We start from the raw sequence: 17661 nt of genomic DNA on the forward strand, positions 1-17661 counted from the left end.
ATACCCCCACCCCACATAATCAATCACATGACATGGTGCATGCACACCATTTGAATGGCAGTGCACATCAACTTGGGGGGCCCGTCCCCCTCAAATATTTTATTGTGGAAGGGGCCCAAGGGGACCTGGGCCTGTGAGAGCTGGCGCCTGTGATGCTCTCTCGCTCCTTCCTCTCTCTGGATTTTGCTCAACTCTCTCTCTCTCTCTCTCTCTCTCTCTCTCTTTCTGTGTCCATGTTGCTTCACTTTCATTGTCCTCCCTTCAGTCTCCACTATTGCATTGTGCCCCCTCTCTTGGCCCATCCATGGGCGTTCCACTGCCTGCAGCATGCCAGGGTTCTACACATCCAGAAGCAAAGCCTCAGGTGTTTCCCCCGATTGCATCTTCACCACAACCCTGTGAGGTAGGCTAAGTGGTTGGTAAGGGACTGGCCCGGTATAGCCCAGTGAAGCTGCCAAAGCCAGCAGGATGGCGGTTAAGATTAAACACACACACACACACACACTTTTCCCCCTCAGATGAGAAAGCCGGGATGAGTCGTGCTAGCATCCTGTGGCCTTGATGGGCTTAGAGGCAGCCCAGCACACCTGGTATTCCACCTCTCAACCAGGGAAGAGAGAAAGAGCCAAGCGCCACCAGCGCAGTTAGCAGCCACCTTGAGGACGAGCATCCAGCACCCTTTGACACAGAAACCAGCCCGTTAGCAAGAGCCCCGCGGCAGAGCGCACGGGCAGAGGCGGGCACCCCAAGGCCAGGCTGCATCTCTGCCCGCCCCCGGCTCTGCCCCCTTGTCTGCAAGCAGGCTGCCTCCTGGGAGGATCAGCGCTTTTCTCACGGGACACAAGCGCACGACTTCCCCTCCCACTTGCCGCCCGCCCCAGTCTTTCTCCGACGCCTCAGCGACTCATCCCAGGTGGGAATTCGGGTGGCGTTGCTTGCAGAAAGCGACAGAAACTCCCATTCGTCTTATTCGGTAGGTAGGTTTTCTGTGATCCCCACACAACTTTTTCCAAAAAGTACGGGTTGACTACTGATTTACCATTTAAGCGGCAAAAAGACCTAGGTTTGTAGGACAGGTGAAAAAAACCACGAATTACATTTAAAGTTCTGCGAGATGCGAAGGAAAGCTTGCGTTTTAGACTTCTGTTTTACAGCTTGTTGCAACTTGGCGCGGTTAACGGAATGGGGGATATTGAGAAATAAGAGACTTTGGGAATTAGAAGGTTGGGATTTAAGGGTTAGATGGCTTGGATATTTGTGGTAGATAAAATTAAAGTAATTGCGCACTTTAAGAACCACTCTGTTAGACGTGCGTGGCGTGTTAAGAATCTGGAAATAGATATAAAGTTAGTTTATGCGCAAAGACTCCATTTTGGGTTTCACCAGAAGCCGCTTTTTACAGAAAAGGGGTGACGGATAAAGAGAAATGGTTAACCTGTCGAGAGTTCTTAAAGTCGAAACGAGGAGATTGTAAAATTAAAACAAGGGAACAATTAATAGTGGAAGGTTACAATTTCCAGTGGTTTTCTCTTTTACAATTTATAAAAGAGGGCTCGGTTCTTTTTCGGGGGAGCGGGTGGCGGGGATTTTTGCTGTTGCTGATGTTAACTTTTTACATCTTTATTTTGGATCATACGATTTATGTGGAATATTATGATTTACGTGGATTTTTTCCAATTTCGTTGTGTACCTTTTGACATTTTGTTCATTGTTTATGACTAGTTTTGCTGTGTTTGCACAAAATATATAATATTTTATTTTTTGTAAGCTGCCTTGCACGTGGTTTGAACTTTGGAAAGGCAACATACACCACTGGGTTTTTCAGGTATCCAGAGAAATTGTGGATTTTAGGACTTAGAAATGGGTCAGTAGCTTTATTTGGCTTTGCCAGAAAAGACTGCCCCTTAAAATTCTGTTTCTAACGCGTAGTATTTAAAGGCAAACTTTATCCTGTTTTATGTCAGGAGTTGGGAATTCTAGAAATAGAATTCCTTTTTACACGTTCTTACTTCCTGTACTGCTTGAATGGAAGAGTAAAAACTTCACTTACTAATTAATTATGTTAAGCGAGGCAAACGTTAGGTCAGGAAGCGAAAGAGAGACTATGGAAAGAGAGACTAGAAAGCCGAGTAAATGGGATTGTATTGCCTTCGCTGCCCATTTCTGCCTTCAGGCACAGAGCACAATAATATTTCAGGTGTTCTAGTGTATAATTCGGAGACAGGAGTTGATTTTACTTATTGTAACATCCTGGTGAGCACAGAGAGAAGTACGGCAATGATAAATGGAGAAAGGGAAGGCTGATGGGTCTGTATGCATTTTGAGCAGAGGAGGAGGGTCGGTGGAATTGCCCATCACTGCCGTGTACTGTTCCCAGGATAGGTAAAGATCATTAAACAGTTTTCAAATTGAAAAAGGTGTTTCATTTTTTAGATCCTTAGTAACACCATCCAGTTCATTTAACCACAACCTACGACCCTTGAGGTTTTTACTGAAGCAAAAGGATTGATTCCATCCCTGTATTGTGATTTGAGGATCGCCTGTTTCATAGCAGCTCCTGTGCCTCTGCCTTCTGCTGCATTTAAAGTGAAATTGCTGGTCATTTCCCCAGGAGTAAAAAGACCTACTCTGGCCTTATTCTTGGGAATTACTTTGCAACAAACAACAAAGCTAACACAGAAGGAAGCTTTTTCCATATTGTTGATATTTAACACCAGGAGGCTGCATGTGTTTCTGCCATTTGAAGGCAGGTCTGTTTAGGGAAGCTTTTAATATCTGAAGGACTTTTGTATTTTAATATTTTGTTGGAAGCTGCCCAGAATGGCTGGGGAAACCCAGCCAGATGGGCGGGGTATAAATAAATTATTTTTATTCTTATTGCAATTTGTATGAGATACATGGCAAAGAGTATAAGTAAGACTTGCTTTGATAATTCAACTCCCTTTGGGGTGATTTTTTTTCAATGTCTCCGGGGTGTTGACTGAATGGTCAGTTTATAAAACTGTGCTGTTGTGGTTGGTCGCTTTTCTGAATAATAGATTTAAGTTTTATATTGGTTGAGCTATTTTTACATAAAGTTGCTCTGTTAGGTGGATTATTTAATTGTATGTATATATTGTGATGATTTCAATTCTTTAAAAAGTGTTTTACAGGTGTTGTTCAAATAGATAGATAGCATTTCATTGTTTTAAATAATGCCCTTTCCTCTCAAAATGCCCCTGGCCTAATACCCTGCTTTGGTAGTGATCTCCTCCCTCCTCCTCCTTTCTTTCCTTTTCTTCCTAATGATCTGATTTTAAAAGAGAATTGGAATTTAATTCAAACATGTTGAAGACCACACCTAAAAGCTTTAGCAATGGAGTCATTGCTACTTTTTCCCATTGCAGAAAGTACTGTATTTTTTGCTCTATAAGACTCACTTTTTCCCTCCTAAAAAGTAAGGAGAAATGTGTGTGCGTCTTATGGAGTGAATGCAGGCTGCGCAGCTATCCCAGAAGCCAGAACAGCAAGAGGGATTGCTGCTTTCACTGCACAGTGATCCCTCTTGCTGTTCTGGCTTCTGGGATTCAGAATATTATTTTTTTTGTTTTCCTCCTCCAAAAACTAGGAGCGTTTTATGGTCTGGTGCGTCTTATAGAGCGAAAAATACAGGTATCTTACCAGGCTGAGGCATTTTTCTGCTGGAGAGGTGGCTCCACAGAAACACCCTCTGTCATACAAGCAGTCCTCTGCAAGGAGATCCTTGGGCTGGGAGGGACCATATTCCAGATGAGGGGGAGCATGAAGCCAGGCTCTGGGCTTTCGTTTCATGTTGGAATGGAAATGTAAAATCACTTCTTTTGTATTCAGGTCAGGACAACAGATCCACACTGGGGAGCTTGATGGAGGGTGAAGGGATCAACGGTAATCCAGGACAAGCTGCACTTGCTGCTCAGGTAAGGCCAGAAGGGTAGTTGGCAGATGACTGGTTTCTATAATAACTGAAATGTGCTTCATTTGCAACTAAGTAGAGCCTGTGATGCCTTTAGCACCCTGGGGTGGAGCTCCTTCTCAGTAATAGCACTGTCTGCTCATTCCCAACTTCTTCAACCAGTGCCTCTATGCCTTCTGTAAATGTCTGGAGTAAATGTCTACCAGGAAGTGTCTGTCCTCTCCAGGTCCTTGAAAACATGAAGGAGGCGCTCAATGGCCTTAAGACGGCGGTGAAAGCAGTATTAAAGCAAGTTGAAGCATTTTTTGGGAAGCTCCAGGAGCTTGAAGACAAACTCCAGCAGATGCTAGCAACACTCCAACAAGCAAGAGGTATTTTTGAGAATCCTGTCTTCACAAATTCCAGGGACATGGTCCTCCCAATGATGTTGGGTTTCAAGTCCCATCATCCATGATGAGCACTGGCCATGTTGGCTGGGGCTTAGGGGAGTCCCACCACAGTCTGGAGCCCAGTTCAGTGCGCCTTTGTGGGCAGTTGGTAGCCATGCCAGGGCTTGGCATCGGGTCTCTAGATCAGGGTTGAGGTGGTGGTTCCAGGAAATGGGCTCCAATGGTTCAGGCCCCTTCCATGGGTGCCGCCATTACAGTCCTTCAAAGGGTTTTAAAATATTGATAAGAAATGGACTGAAAATAAAATAAAATAAAACTTGTCTTTTTTGCTGTGGCCCCTGCACTAGCAGAGGAGGGCCCATGCCTTTCTTTCCCCTGGCTGGTTAACCCCTGCGCGGTTCCTCTGTTCTTTTGTTCCAGTTGCTGGGGTTGCTTGGGGTTGGATCTGGTGCATTCCCTCATGGCTTCTCTGTCTCTCCCGATTTGCTCCCATCATTCTCCTCCTTCCCCACATGTTAACTGTGGGTGCACTTTACCAATACAGTCGTACCTTGCATCCCAGAAGTGACTGTTCCAGTTTGCAAACTATTTTTGGAAGCCGAATGTCCGACGGAGCTTCCACAGCCAATCGGAAGCCGTGCCTTGGTTTCCAAATGTTTTGGAAGTTGAACGGACTTCTGGAATGGATTCCGTTTGACTTCCAAGGTACCACTGTATATCTTCTCAGAGCAGGGGCAACCCTACTGCCGCCTTCAGATCTGGCAAAGCTAAGAATTGCTTATGCAGATCTTGATGCCCTCAAGACCGAGGCTGTCATCTGATGCGACCCAGTACTCCTATTAGAGAACCAAATCCTCAAATAGTTGAAATGCCTCACTTGTTCAATTGACTGTCCATTTAGGAGCCATTTATGCTTCTTGGGCTGTGCCCCCAATACAACGGCTTTTGTCTTGGTACAATTTGTATTCAAATGTTTGTTATGACCCAGTGTCCCAAAGTTCTTTAGTACCTCATACCCACTTGTGTTTGTGCTAACAACACTGTATCGTTGGCATGTAGCAAAATGGATACATTATGCTATGAAACTGAAACAGGGGAAAAATCTGGCCATTTTGGTTCCTTTATTGCATCATTTACATAAATGTTAAAAGGCACAATTTTAAAAAGAATTTAAAAGTATTTAAAAATATTTAAAATTATTTAGGAATTACAAGGTTAACCTTTTTAAAAGATATTTACAAAGTTTTAAAAGCCTGTATGTGTAACTGATGATGATGTGGGGGGTGGCGGCAGGTGTGGTTGTAAGACTCCCTTAAAACTGATTTACAATGCTGGCTCTTGGGGATTGAAAGGGCACATAAAAAGGCCTTACCCCAAATTAAAGAAAAAACAGCAAACAACCCAGTCAAACAATTAAAAAAAACCACCTGTGGAGCTCAGATGAACAAGTCCCACTTCGGTGCCAACTTGACCGGAATGACATGCACAGATGCTCCTTTCTTTTCCTGAGTTATATCAGCTCTTTTGGCTGAGGTGTGGCATGCATGCTTGCCTAGGGAATTCAGGAATGGCCACTTCCAATCTACCAGGAAGCCTTTTTTCTGCTGGAGAAACAGCTTACACCAGCAGAGGGAGGCAGCACTCCACAGAAAAAAACTGTCATACAAGCCGTCCTCTACGGCTGAAAAACATGAGGTATCCTAGCACTGCATGACAGAGGGGGAAACTGCTTTGGCTGGGAGGGGACTGGAAGTGACCATATCATAGCTGTCAACTTTTCCCTTTTATTGCAAGGAATCCTATTCAGAATAAGGAAATTTCCCTTTAAAAAAGGGAAACGTTGACAGCTATGGAGCATATTCCAGATGAGGGGGAGAATAAAGCTCTAGGCTTTAGTTTTATGTTGGAATGGAGATGTAAAATAACTTGTTTTGTATTCAGTTGAGGCCATGAGATCCAAGGTGACAATCAATGGGGATCATCCAAGTTTTGCTGTGATATCTGCTGAGGTAAGCCCAGAAGAGTTGCTGAGCTTTTGGGGGAAATCGCAAAAAAATGGACGTCTTTGAGCTTTTTTATAGTAAAATCACCAAAAACAGCACTGCTGACACAGGTTGCCATACGTGTGGATTTTTCTGGACATTTTGCCAATTTCTGCCCAGACACTGCTTCCTACAGCAGTATTCCATGTATGTCTGGGAAATTCTGGATGTATGGCAACCCTAGGGTGGGTGGCAGGTTAACTTAATCTGGTTGGATCGTTTAAATTGCCAGAAAAAGGGCCAATTTAAAGCAGTAGCTGTCTAGTTCACATAGGTCCTGAACAAGCATACATGGAAAAATGGTTTCTATAATAGCTGAAATGTGCTTCATTTGCAGCTAGGTAGAGCCTCTCTGCTAATGCAGAGCACAATCCAAAACTTCAGGCAATGCCATTTATATACCCAGAATCCAGAGCAGCTCTGAAGTACCACTGCTGTAATACCAGCGCTTGGCCTTCTGGCACCTGCAGGCTAGGAAAAGAGCTCTCTGGGTGTTGCCTGTGATGCCTTTAGCACCCTGGGGTGGAGCTCCTTCTCAGTAATAGCACTGTCTGCTCATTCCCAACTTCTTCAACCAGTGCCTCTGTGCCTTCTGTAAATGTCTGGAGTAAATGTCTACCAGGAAGTGTCTGTTCTCTCCAGGATGTTGCAAACATGAAGGAGGCGCTCAATGGCCTTAAGACGGCGGCAGAAACAGTACTTATGGCTGCGCAAGTATTTCTTATGAACCTCCAGGAGCTTGAAGAAAAACTCCAGCAGCTGTCAGCAATACCCCAGGAACCACAAGCAGAAGGTACTTTTGAGAAACCTGTCTTCACAAATTCCGGGGACATGGTCCTCCCAATGATGTTGGGTTTCAAGTCCCATCATCCATGATGAGCGCTGGCCATGCTGGCTGGGGCTTAGGGGAGTCCCACCACAGTCTGGAGCCCAGTTCAGTGTGCCTTTGTGGGGAGCTGGTAGCCATGCCAGGGTCGCCTTCGCTGCGTGGAAGGGGTGGCATCCCTCCCCCCAGGAGGCCAGAGGCCAGTAGCAGACTGCGCATGTGCCTCTGAAGGGCACCAAGGTTTGCAGTCTTCCTTGGGGCCAGGATTTCCTGTCTTCCTTGTGTGTCCATTTTTTGCCATAAAAAATGAAAGTACAGCATAATGGAAACATACCCTCCAACATTTCTCTGATGAAAATAGGGTCATCCTAAGGAAAAGTGGGACATTCTGGAATCTAACTGGAAACTGGGATGGCTTCTCTAAATCAGGGACATCCCTGGGAAATAGGACATTTGGAGGGTCTGTGAAAATACAGTTTATGGTTGTACATGCCATATACCAATTTTAACCGGTAGTTCTTTGGCTTTTCCCTCAGCTATTCTTTCACTTGAGGAGGAGGAAGAGGAGGAGGAGGAAGAGGAAGAAGAAGAAGAGAAGGAGGAGGAGGAGGAGGAGGAGGAAGAAGAAGAGGAGGAAGAAGAAGAGGAGGAAGAGGAGGAAGAGAAGGAGGAAGAAGAGGAGAAGGAAGAAGAGGAGGAAGAGAAGGAAGAGGAGGAAGAGAAGGAGGAGCCCCCGAAGAAGAAAAACAAAGAAAACTGAGGGAATATATTTTCATTTATATTTCTCTTATCAGTTATATTCCTATAATTATTTTAAAAGTTTAGCAATATCATGTGTATTTGTACTGAATAGAGATTAGTCTTTTGAGCACAGTCTGTGAAAAGGTTTCTGAAGATCAGCAGCACTTGGCTTTAGCTTGCTGCTAAGAAATCACTTGTTGCTCCTTCCTTTCATATATCACTGTTTTATTGCAGTCCTTGCCATAGCTATCCAGAGAAGTATTCTCAGGATCCTGTTGAGGTTTCTGCCTTCCCTCCTTCCCCCCGGACAGAACTGGTTCTTTGGAATCTGGTAGCCACTGTCCCTTAAAGTTTAGCCTTTTGAGACGCAGGACCCACTTTTCACCCAAGCATGCACCTGAGAGCTCATTTCTTAAATTTCTGGGGCATGCATTTATATTCCCTGAATTGTGGAGGCTCCATTGACAGCAATGAGAAACCGAGCCTTTAGAGTCATCAGCCCAGACCTGTGGAACTCCTTGTCAATAGAGATTAAGAGGGTGCTTTCTGTGCCAACTTTTAAACGCCTGCTGTTTCATTCCACCAGGCGGGCACACCTCCCACAATGGTATATGGGTGCACTTATACATCTTGTCATTCAGTGGTATATATTCCTTTATTAATAAATAAAATAGTTAACTGAATATGTTGAGAGTGCTTCTGTTGTGACCCTCCCTGACCCCAGCTGAGAGCAACACTTTAAAGCAGGTGTGGGGAGCATCATCCAGATGTTGTGAATCTGTAGCACCCGCCTCTGGTTATCAGCTGTGTTCCTGGGGCTGTTGGTGAGTTGCAGTTCAGCACCATCTGGGGGGTTGCCTTGGGTTTCTGCCTTGGGTTTCTGACGCTGTGATAGAAACCCACAATGGAGATGGCGCAGCAGAGGAGGATGCACAGACCGCTTTGCATTACGGTGCAGAACATGTCTGGGTTCACTGGGATTAGAGATGGCAGCAGTGACCAACCCTTTTTCCCGCAGCCAAAGGGCCCCCTGCCTCCCATCTGGGGCTAGTGTGTCAGTGATGGCTGTGGTCACTGCCAACTCCCACCTCACATGCACACATCAGAGCACCACAGTGACCAGCTGGCAACCCCTCTCCTGTCAAATCCTCAGCAAAGGACAAGGGCCTGGGGGGACAATTTTCTCCCCATCACAGCGCTGGGATGGGCAGAGTGCTTGAAATCTCTTTGCTCAGCCCAGTGCCGAGATGGGGAGGAAAACCGCAACCGCTCTGCTCTTCAGATGAGAGGCAACAGGACTTGCTGTTACTTATGAGATACTCAAGGCCACTGTCGTCCACCTCCTTCTTCCAAAATTCCTGGATCTGGGCAGTGCAAGGATTCTTCCATGAATCATTCTTTCAATTTCCCCAGGCAGTTTCAGTTTTTGATTGACTCACATTCCTGGGAATGTTGAACCTTCCTCTTGTTCCTGTGCTGTTACATAAACAGCCGTTCAGTAGTTGATGGGGGAAGTTTCTCTAGGGTGTCTCAGTCCAACCATCTAGTTTCCAACACATTCCCATCTAATTGGGGGGTTGGGGTTGGGAATGTGCCAAAAAATACTTCTAAGGCCTCTGGCCGCAGAATGGGGCTTCCTAAACATTTCTTGAGCCTTATACATGCTGCTGAGGTCTTCCAGGTTTCACTGAAGGTGAGGAGCCAGCCTACCTTCTCATAGAATCATAGAGTTGGAAGAGACCACAAGGGCCATCGAGTCCAACCCCCTGCCAAGCAGGAAACACCATCAGAGCACTCCTGACATATGGTTGTCAAGCCTCTGCTTAAAGACCTCCAAAGAAGGAGACTCCACCACACTCCTTGGCAGCAAATTCCACTGTCAAACAGCTCTTACTGTCAGGAAGTTCTTCCTAATGTTTAGGTGGAATCTTCTTTCTTGTAGTTTGGAACCATTATTCCGTGTCCACTTCTCTGGAGCAGCAGAAAACAACCTTTCTCCCTCCTCTATGTGACATCCTTTTATATATTTGAACATGGCTATCATATCACCCCTTAACCTCCTCTTCTCCAGGCTAAACATGCCCAGCTCCCTTAGCCATTCCTCATAAGGCATCGTTTCCAGGCCTTTGACCATTTTGGTTGCCCTCCTCTGGACACGTTCCAGTTTGTCAGTGTCCTTCTTGAACTGTGGTGCCCAGAACTGGACACAGTACTCCAGGTGAGGTCTGACCAGAGCAGAATACAGTGGCACTATTACTTCCCTTGATCTAGATGCTATACTCCTATTGATGCAGCCCAGAATTGCATTGGCTTTTTTAGCTGCCGCGTCACACTGTTGGCTCATGTCAAGTTTGTGGTCAACCAAGACTCCTAGAACCTTTTCACATGTACTGCTCTCAAGCCAGGTGTCACCCATCTTGTATTTGTGCCTCTCATTTTTTTTGCCCAAGTGCAGTACTTTACATTTCTCCCTGTTAAAGTTCATCTTGTTTGTTTTGGCCCAGTTCTCTAATCTGTCAATGTCGTTTTGAAGTGTGATCCTGTCCTCTGGGGTGTTAGCCACCCCTCCCAGTTTGGTGTCATCTGCAAATTTGATCAGGATGCCCTTGAGTCCATCATCCAAGTCGTTGATAAAGATGTTTATCAACTTGTCCATCATCCAAGTCCTTCATCCAAGTTTATCAACATGTTTATCAACATGTTTATCAACATGTCCATCATCCAAGTCATTGATAAAGTCGTTGATAAAGATGTGATAAAGATTCTCCTGGCGAGCGGCTCCAAATCTTTGCTTTCAAAGAAACAATAAATGTCACAATTCACAAGGAAATACTCAAAATGTAAGTCATTTTCAAAGGAGGTTGAATTGGTGCACATACGCTCTCTTTGACCTGCTCATAAATTCTGGTAAAATATTGCGGTGGCACATCAGCACAATCTGTTTCTTTTTTGAAACCTTTGTTTCCTGCTCTTCTGGTGCAAAAAACCAGCACATCGGGCGGCTTATGGCTTTCAACATTGCAATGACATTTGAAGCAATATAAAATAATTGTGCAAGGTGACAAGGTTGGTGTTTGAAAAAAGGCTAAAACGTATCATCTGCCAGTATCACCTACATTGATGGGCAGCAGCTCTCCTGCATCCCAGGCAAGCAGAAGCTCCTGGGAGGACAATAAACACTTTTTGGGAACTGTGCGGGAGAGGAGTTTTCCCCTTAACTGAGGACTCTGGAAGAAGCTGTTCTGGCAGCAGGACATCTCTGAAGACTCAGCTGGGGTTCTGTAAAGCCTGGTGATACATCACATTGGTTGAGGTGTGGTGAGCTACCGACTGACTCCCACAAGTCACCAACTGAGAGTTTCATGGTCCAGATCCCATTACACCCAGAGGCACTGAAAACTTTAGCAACTTTAATGGCTTTGAAAGGAAATCAGAGAAATTCAATGTTGATATTTATATGCTGTCCATCAGACTGGGTTGCCCCAGCCATTCTGGGTGCTCCCAGCAAATTAAAACATCAAAAACAGTAAAACATCAAACATTTTTTAAAAACTTCCCTATACCGAAGCCAATTGGATAGACTGTTGAATCTTATTCTAAATACTTTGGAAAGGACAGGATCTTTCACTGCACTTCTGAGCAGTCAGCTAACGTAGGGGTACAGGACAGGCCACAGGGCACTCACAGGTTGGTCCCCTCACCTCAGCATCTGCTGCCTGAGGCAGCTGCTTCACTCTGGCTCATCACATGGCTGACCGTGCTTGGGAATATAAGTGGGAGAGGCCATTGCACTCAGGTCCTGCTTATGAGTTTGCTGTGAGCCTCTGCTGGGCAAGTATGGGGAACAAGGTGCTGGATTAGATAATCCATTGGTCTAATCCAGAAGGACTGTTCTTACATCCGGGCTGGACTGGAGGCAACTCCAACTTGCAAAAAGCCCTGGAACACCAAGACGTGCAGACTCCCACACTAGCAGGAGCTGGCTGAGCAAATGAGCTATTGCTTCACTTCTTTAAAAAAACAAAAACAAACCCCTTTTGCCAAGCTTGGCGATCTCTTCTAGTAGCAAACATACAAATTAAAGTTGCATTTTTGCGTGGGTAGGAAGGGTGTCATTTCCCTTTTGCTTATTTATGTCCTCGGCTTTTAGTCTCCACAATTGGCACAAACACAATTGGAAATCTTCTTCAGTTCAAAGGGAGGTATGGTTTACAGGCAAGGTGACACAGCCAGTTATGTTTCCACAAAAAAGGAAGGGAGGAGGAGGAAGAGCGAGGAAAGAGCTCTCCAGCTCAGCTCAGAATTATTTTGGAAGAGAGAAGGGGGGAAGAGGAAATCATTCTTCCCTTTCAGTCTCTCCCCCCCTTCTTCTTTTTGAAGAATATGCCAACTCACCCATAGAGGTAGAATAGGATGCCGGCCCTCCAAGACTTGCTCCTCTGCTGTAAACATAGTTAAAATTGAGCTGCAGCTAGTAAGACCAAGCACTGGGTGCCTCTCACAGAAAGCAAATGCTAAAATTGGGTTCAGTGCTTCTCTCCAGAATCTCTTTACAGGATTATAGCTTCACGTGTCTCCTTCTAATAGCAAATTCATCTGGGAAGACCTGATAGACGGTAGCCAAACACATGGAAAACACATTTGGGGGTGGGGAATAAGAATAAGAGTGCGCTGCTCCACAAACCTTAAAAAGCACCCTGTTGTGTCCCCCCCCCTGCCCCGGGGCTGTGGGTGATGAAACAATTACTGAGACAACTAAAGTGCTGGTGGTGAAAAACCCTTCCAAATGAGACCAAACACAGGTTAGAGCTCAATGTAGAGCCTTACCAAGTGGTGATAGCGACGGAGGAGGAGCAAGGAGGACCACTGTTGCTGGATCTGTTGGTGAAAACAGAACCAGGAGACTCCTTCAGGTGCTTCATAGTCTAACAGAACCACCTTTGCCATCAGGGTCTGATAAAAACTCCAAGATCTCCTGTAATGACTCCTGTAATAAGTTTTTTTTGCAGATAAAATCACTCAGGTTTGGAAAGAGGTAGACTCCACCATGGTAGGAGGGTGCCAGAGCTCTGCCTAGTCAGAGACATAGGATGGCTTGCCAGTTCCCGGGGCCACGTGGAGGAGGGGGTAGGAGGGAGGGAAACAGATGGAGTACTCATGCGCATTCAACTGCCTAATGGCATCCACATCACCCAGGGGATCACAGCCACAGAGATAAGAAAAGAAGAGCCATCCCATTGTCTGGAGAGGTCGCTTACTTGTTCGCACGGACAAGCCATTGTCATTGCACCCCAGTGATGGAAGAGTGCAGCTGTACTGAGGCAGCACCAGGTGCTGAAATTGTGCACCTCTAACAATTTTGTGCCTGGGGCAACTGCCCCTGTGCCTCCGCACCCCACTACGCCACTGGGTCTAGTCAAGTTGTATGGGATCAATTACAACCTGTTGCCTCTGAGGATGTGGGCAGACTTGAATGAGTGAAACCTACCACCTGTCTCCTTGATCCTTGCCCATCCTAGCTCATAAAAGGGAACCAGGCATGACTGAACAATAGGCTCTGTGGGCCAGTGAATGTTTCCCTCTGTGAGGGAGTTTTCCCGGACCCCCTTTAAGAAGTGATTATTAAACTGCCTATTAAAAAGACATATTTGGACCTGGCCATTATGTCCAATTATCGTCCAGTCTCAAACTTTCCATTCCTGGGCAAGGTGATTGAGCAGGTACTGAACAACTCCAGGCATGTCTGGAGGATAATGCAAAATATAGATGTTTTTGGCAAAATCTCAGGATATACCATAAATAGGTCCAAATCGGAGTTGATGTTATTAGGAAATGTTTTTTTTGTTCAACTGTTTAAACAATACCAATTTCATACTTGTACAGAAAATGTTAATTATCTAGGCACATTAATACCATGAGATTTATCAGCAAAATATTCCTCTCAGCTCTTCCTCCTGACTAGGCTGCTTCTGTGGGAGAAGAGAGCTGTCACGTGCCTTGCCCTCCAGCTTTTTAACAACCCAACTGACCTCAGTGCATTTTGTCCTTTCCCTCAGGCAGCAAAATGTCTTAGGCTGGCCTTGGGCTGGTAGGAACACTGAGCATAAGTACTCGCCACATTGCAACATTTTGTTTCAGAACCCACTTGCATAAATTAAAAAAGGAAAAGAAGGGAATGCTTTTTTAAAAAATGATTTGCTGAGAACTCCTTTCTCTGATCAGTGAGTAAGTCCAAACAGCTCTGTTATGTACTGACTTGAATAAGATTCAGAACGCAGCAGTCTGATTGGTCCTAGAACAATAGGATTCAGAATGCAGCAGTCTGATTGGTCCTAGAACAATAAGATTCAGAACGCTGCAGTCTGATTGGTCCTAGAACAATAGGGTCCAGAATGCAGCAGTCTGATTGGTCCACAGGAGCCACCCAATCCAGTTCCAGGTGGAAATGAATCCACAACCTGATTGGCCTACAGGTGAATCCCAGAATTAGTCAATCACGTGGGGCTCATTGTGTAAATAATGTATATAAAGCAGATTTTGGGGGAACTTCCATTCCTCCTCACCACTATGAGCTGAATAAAGAGCATGAAATCCACTCTCGACTCCAAGTATATTTCAAGCTCCCACACATCTGGGCTTAGGACTTCCAGAGTAGATGTGTGATCCCAAGCTATTGTTTGGCATGCCATATTTTTCACTTCATAATTGGAGCACTCTTGCAGAGACTGTCCCTTTGATCAGAATGTCACAGGCCTACAGTGAAAAATTGACACTTCTGATTTCAGGTTCAGGCCCTCCAGCTGTTTCTGGACTCCAGATCCTATAATCCCAGATCATTGGTCATAATAATAATAATAATAATAATAATAATAATAATAATTTATTATTTGTACCCCGCCCATCTGGCTGGGTCTCCCCAGCCACTCTGGGCGGTTTCCATAAAAACCAAAAATACACTAAAATATCACAGATTAAAAACTTCCCTGAACAGGGCTGCCTTAAGATGTCTTCCGAATGTCAGGTAGTTATTTATTGCTTTGACATCTGATGGGAGGGCGTTCCACAGGGCAGGCGCCACGACCGAGAAGGCCCTCTGCCTGGTTCCCTGTAGCTTTGCTTCTCGCAATGAGGGAACCGCCAGAAGGCCCTCGGCACTGGACCTCAGCGTCCGGGCAGAACGATAGAGGTGGAGACGCTCCTTCAGGTATACTGGGCCGAGGCCGTTTAGGGCTTTAAAGGTCAACACCAGCACTTTGAATTGTGCTCGGAAACGTACTGGGAGCCAATGTAGGTCTTTCAAGACCGGTGTTATGTGGTCTCGGCGGCCGCCCCCAGTCACCAGTCTAGCTGCCGCATTCTGGATTAGTTGTAGTTTCCGAGTCACCTTCAAAGGTAGCCCCACGTAGAGCGCATTGCAGTAGTCCAAGCGGGAGATAACTAGAGCATGCACCACTCTGGCGAGACAGTCCGCAGGCAGGTAGGGTCTCAGCCTGCGTACCAGGTGGAGTTGGTAGACAGCTGCCCTGGATACAGAATTGACCTGCGCCTCCATGGACAGCTGTGAGTCCAAAATGACTCCCAGGCTGCGCACCTGGTCCTTCAGGGGCACAGTTACCCTATTCAGGACCAGGGAGTCCTCCACACCAGCCCGCCCCCTGTCCCCCAAAAACAGTACTTCTGTCTTGTCAGGATTCAACCTCAATACATTAGCCGCCATCCATCCTCCAACCGCCTCCAGGCACTCACACAGGACCTTCACCGCCTTCACTGGTTCTGATTTGAAAGAGAGGTAGAGCTGGGTATCATCTGCATATTGATGGACACCCAGTCCAAACCCCCTGATGATCTCTCCCATATAGATGTTAAAAAGCATGGGGGAGAGGACGGAACCTTGAGGCACCCCACAAGTGAGGGCCCAGGGATCTGAACACTCATCCCCCACCACCACTTTCTGAACACGGCCCAGGAGGAAGGAGCGAAACCACTGTATAACAGTGCCCCCAGCTCCCAGCCCCTCTAGACGGTCCAGAAGGATGTTATGGTCGATTGTATCAAAGGCCGCTGAGAGATCCAGCAGAATTAGGAAACAACTCTCACCTTTGTCCCTAGCTCGCCGGAGATCATCAACCAGCGCGACCAAGGCAGTTTCAGTCCCATGATGAGGCCTGAATCCCGATTGGAAGGGATCCAAATGGTCCGCATCCTCCAGGCGTGCCTGGAGTTGTTCAGCAACCACGCGCTCAATCACCTTGCCCAAGAAAGGAAGGTTTGAGACTGGGCGATAGTTGGCCATACTGGCCGGGTCTAAAGATGGTTTTTTAAGGAGCGGTTTAATGACCACCTCTTTCAGCGGATCTGGGAATGTTCCCTCACAGAGGGAAGCATTCACCACCCCGCAGAGCCCATCGCCCAGCCCTTCCCGGCTTGCTTTTATTAGCCAGGATGGGCAAGGATCCAGGAGACAGGTGGTTGGTTTCACGCGTCCAAGCAGCCTGTCCACATCCTCGGGGGTAACGGATTGAAACTGATTCCATGCAACTTGACCAGACAGAGCTCTAGCACTCTCCCGCCCCGGCACTGCTCCCACGGTGGTGTCTAGCTCCTTCCGAATATGAGTGATTTTATCTGCAAAAAACTTTGCAAAATCGTTGCAGGAGATCTTGGGGTCTTTACAAGGCCCCGGTGGTAAAGGTGGTTCCGTTAAATTACGAACCACCTGAAAGAGTCACCTGCTACTATTTTCTGAAGATGCAATAGAGGCGGTGAAGAAAGTCTTCTTCGCCGTCGCTATCGCCACTTGGTAGGCTCGACATTGAGCTCTAACCTGTGTCTGGTCAGATTCGGAGTGAGTTTTTTGCCACCGACGCTCTAGCCGTCTCAGCGATTGTTTCATCACCCTCAGCTCCGAAGAAAACCACGGAGCTGTCCGGGCTCCATGCAATCGGAGAGGGCGCTTCGGAGCCAGACAGTCGATAGCCCTGGTTAACTCCGCATTCCAGCGGGCCACCAGGGAATCAGCTGAAAGGCCATCAACATGGGATAAAGCATCCCCTACCACTCTCTGGAAACCATTTGGATCCATTAAGTGGCGGGGGCGGACCATCCGAATTGGTCCCACCTCCCTGCAGAGGGGAAGGGTCGCGGAGAAGTCCAGTTGCACCAGGAAGTGATCTGACCATGGCACTTCTTTCGTTTCACTTTTACTTAGTGTCAGATCACCCACGTCACTAGAGGGGAACACCAGGTTTAAGGCATGTCCATGACTATGAGTTGGGCCAAACTTATTCAGGGACAGCCCCATGGAGGCCATGCTTTCCACGAAGTCCCGAGCAGCCCCTTGTAAGGTCATGTCAGCATGGATGTTAAAATCTCCTAGGACAACCAAACTAGGTGTCTCCAGGAGAAAATCCGCCACGACCTGAAGCAGCTCAGACAGGGAATCCTTGGTGCAGCGGGGAGGTCGGTACACCAAAAGGAATCCTGTACTGCCCCTATTGCCCAACTTCCAGAACATGCACTCAGAAAACTGGATCTTCCCAGTAGGACGCCTGGTGCAAGCTAGTGACTTCCTAAAAATCACTGCAACCCCCCCTCCCCGCCCACATGACCTGGGTTGCTGTGCGTAAGAGAAACCTGGTGGGCAAGCAGCGGCAAGGACAGGCCCATCTGCTTCCTCCAACCAGGTCTCTGTCACACATGCCAGGTCAAATCCTCCATCCACAATCAGGTCGT

General features: G+C 46.6%; 1 protein-coding gene across 1 annotated transcript; it reads left to right on the forward strand.

Moving 5' to 3' along the window:
- The first annotated feature begins 912 nt into the window (after positions 1 to 912).
- On the forward strand, positions 913 to 8511 carry LOC307207775 (uncharacterized protein). Its single transcript, XM_079961836.1, has 6 exons — positions 913 to 973; positions 3850 to 3935; positions 4158 to 4302; positions 6262 to 6329; positions 7005 to 7155; positions 7725 to 8511. The coding sequence occupies exons 2-6, from the start codon at positions 3882 to 3884 to the stop codon at positions 7946 to 7948; spliced, it is 642 nt and encodes a 213-aa protein (XP_079817962.1). The 5' UTR covers positions 913 to 973; positions 3850 to 3881; the 3' UTR covers positions 7949 to 8511.
- The last annotated feature ends 9150 nt before the right edge of the window (positions 8512 to 17661 follow it).

This window comes from Podarcis cretensis (genome assembly GCF_951804945.1).
Source record: "Podarcis cretensis genome assembly, chromosome: Z".
NCBI classification, from domain to species: domain Eukaryota; kingdom Metazoa; phylum Chordata; class Lepidosauria; order Squamata; family Lacertidae; genus Podarcis; species Podarcis cretensis.

What these genes read in the sequence shown, in the direction of transcription:
- LOC307207775 (XM_079961836.1), top strand. Translation starts at nt 3,882, where the DNA reads ATGGAGGGTGAAGGGATCAACGGTAATCCAGGACAAGCTGCACTTGCT. An exon ending in AAGCTGCACTTGCTGCTCAG is followed by an intron (nt 3,936 to 4,157) that starts GTAAGGCCAGAA and finishes TGTCCTCTCCAG; the next exon opens with GTCCTTGAAAACATGAAGGA. An exon ending in CCAGGAACCACAAGCAGAAG is followed by an intron (nt 7,156 to 7,724) that starts GTACTTTTGAGA and finishes CTTTTCCCTCAG; the next exon opens with CTATTCTTTCACTTGAGGAG.